The 690-nt window shown below is 42.9% G+C and overlaps 1 protein-coding gene across 1 annotated transcript; it reads right to left on the bottom strand.

Annotated features, from left to right (window-relative positions):
* Positions 1 to 27: 27 nt before the first annotated feature.
* On the bottom strand, positions 28 to 348 carry PHALS_08678 (mudra protein; the record flags this gene model as incomplete). The annotated part of the gene is made up of 1 exon (XM_024724071.1): positions 28 to 348. The coding sequence occupies one exon, from the start codon at positions 346 to 348 to the stop codon at positions 28 to 30; it is 321 nt and encodes a 106-aa protein (XP_024574984.1).
* Positions 349 to 690: the final 342 nt, after the last annotated feature.

Genomic DNA, 690 nt, shown 5'->3' with positions numbered 1-690 from the left:
CAGAAATGATGAAGGATGGTAGAACTGTCAAATTTGAGAGCAAGAGCTGGAGAAAAAAGCCCAATTATCTTCGTTCTCTATAGATACCATATCAATACCAATTATTTGAATTTCACCGTTGCCATTTCTGAAGCAAGCGACTAAAAGTGTTCCCCCAACTGTCGTCTTCATGAATGTTCCATCGATGCTTATCCCACACGCAGCATAGAATGGGAAAGTCTGAATGCCCTCCCGGTAAATAATACATAGACGCTTGAAGATGCCGTCTGCAACTTCGAGTTTTGCCTTATGCCCATTTTCTTTCAAGGCTTCAACATAAGATAGCAATAATGCGTACTGTGTTTTCATTCCGCCGAATGGTTCGTTGACTAGCCGCTTGCACGCATTAACACAGTTTTGGTATTTCGTATTGTGACCCAAACGCTCGACTTGCTTGAAAAACCATGATAGGAGTCACATCCCGTCCATGCTCCATGTACAGCTGCTTTACAGCAGGATTTCTGATGAGTTGTTTCGCAGTCCAGGATCTGTTCATTGCATGTGACAGTGTGTCGCATTCCGTAACTCGACACTCATGTGGGACAAACTTTGTAGGTGACTGAAAGCTTGAATAGAACGGAAATTGGACTTCAATGGACAGCCTTCATTCTTGCATATTGCCTTATATCGTAGTTGATCGCTCTTCGCTAA

This window comes from Plasmopara halstedii (assembly GCF_900000015.1).
Source record: "Plasmopara halstedii genome assembly, contig: Scaffold_323, whole genome shotgun sequence".
Classification (NCBI taxonomy): domain Eukaryota; phylum Oomycota; class Peronosporomycetes; order Peronosporales; family Peronosporaceae; genus Plasmopara; species Plasmopara halstedii.
This window is presented reverse-complemented; position numbering and strand designations above follow the sequence as displayed.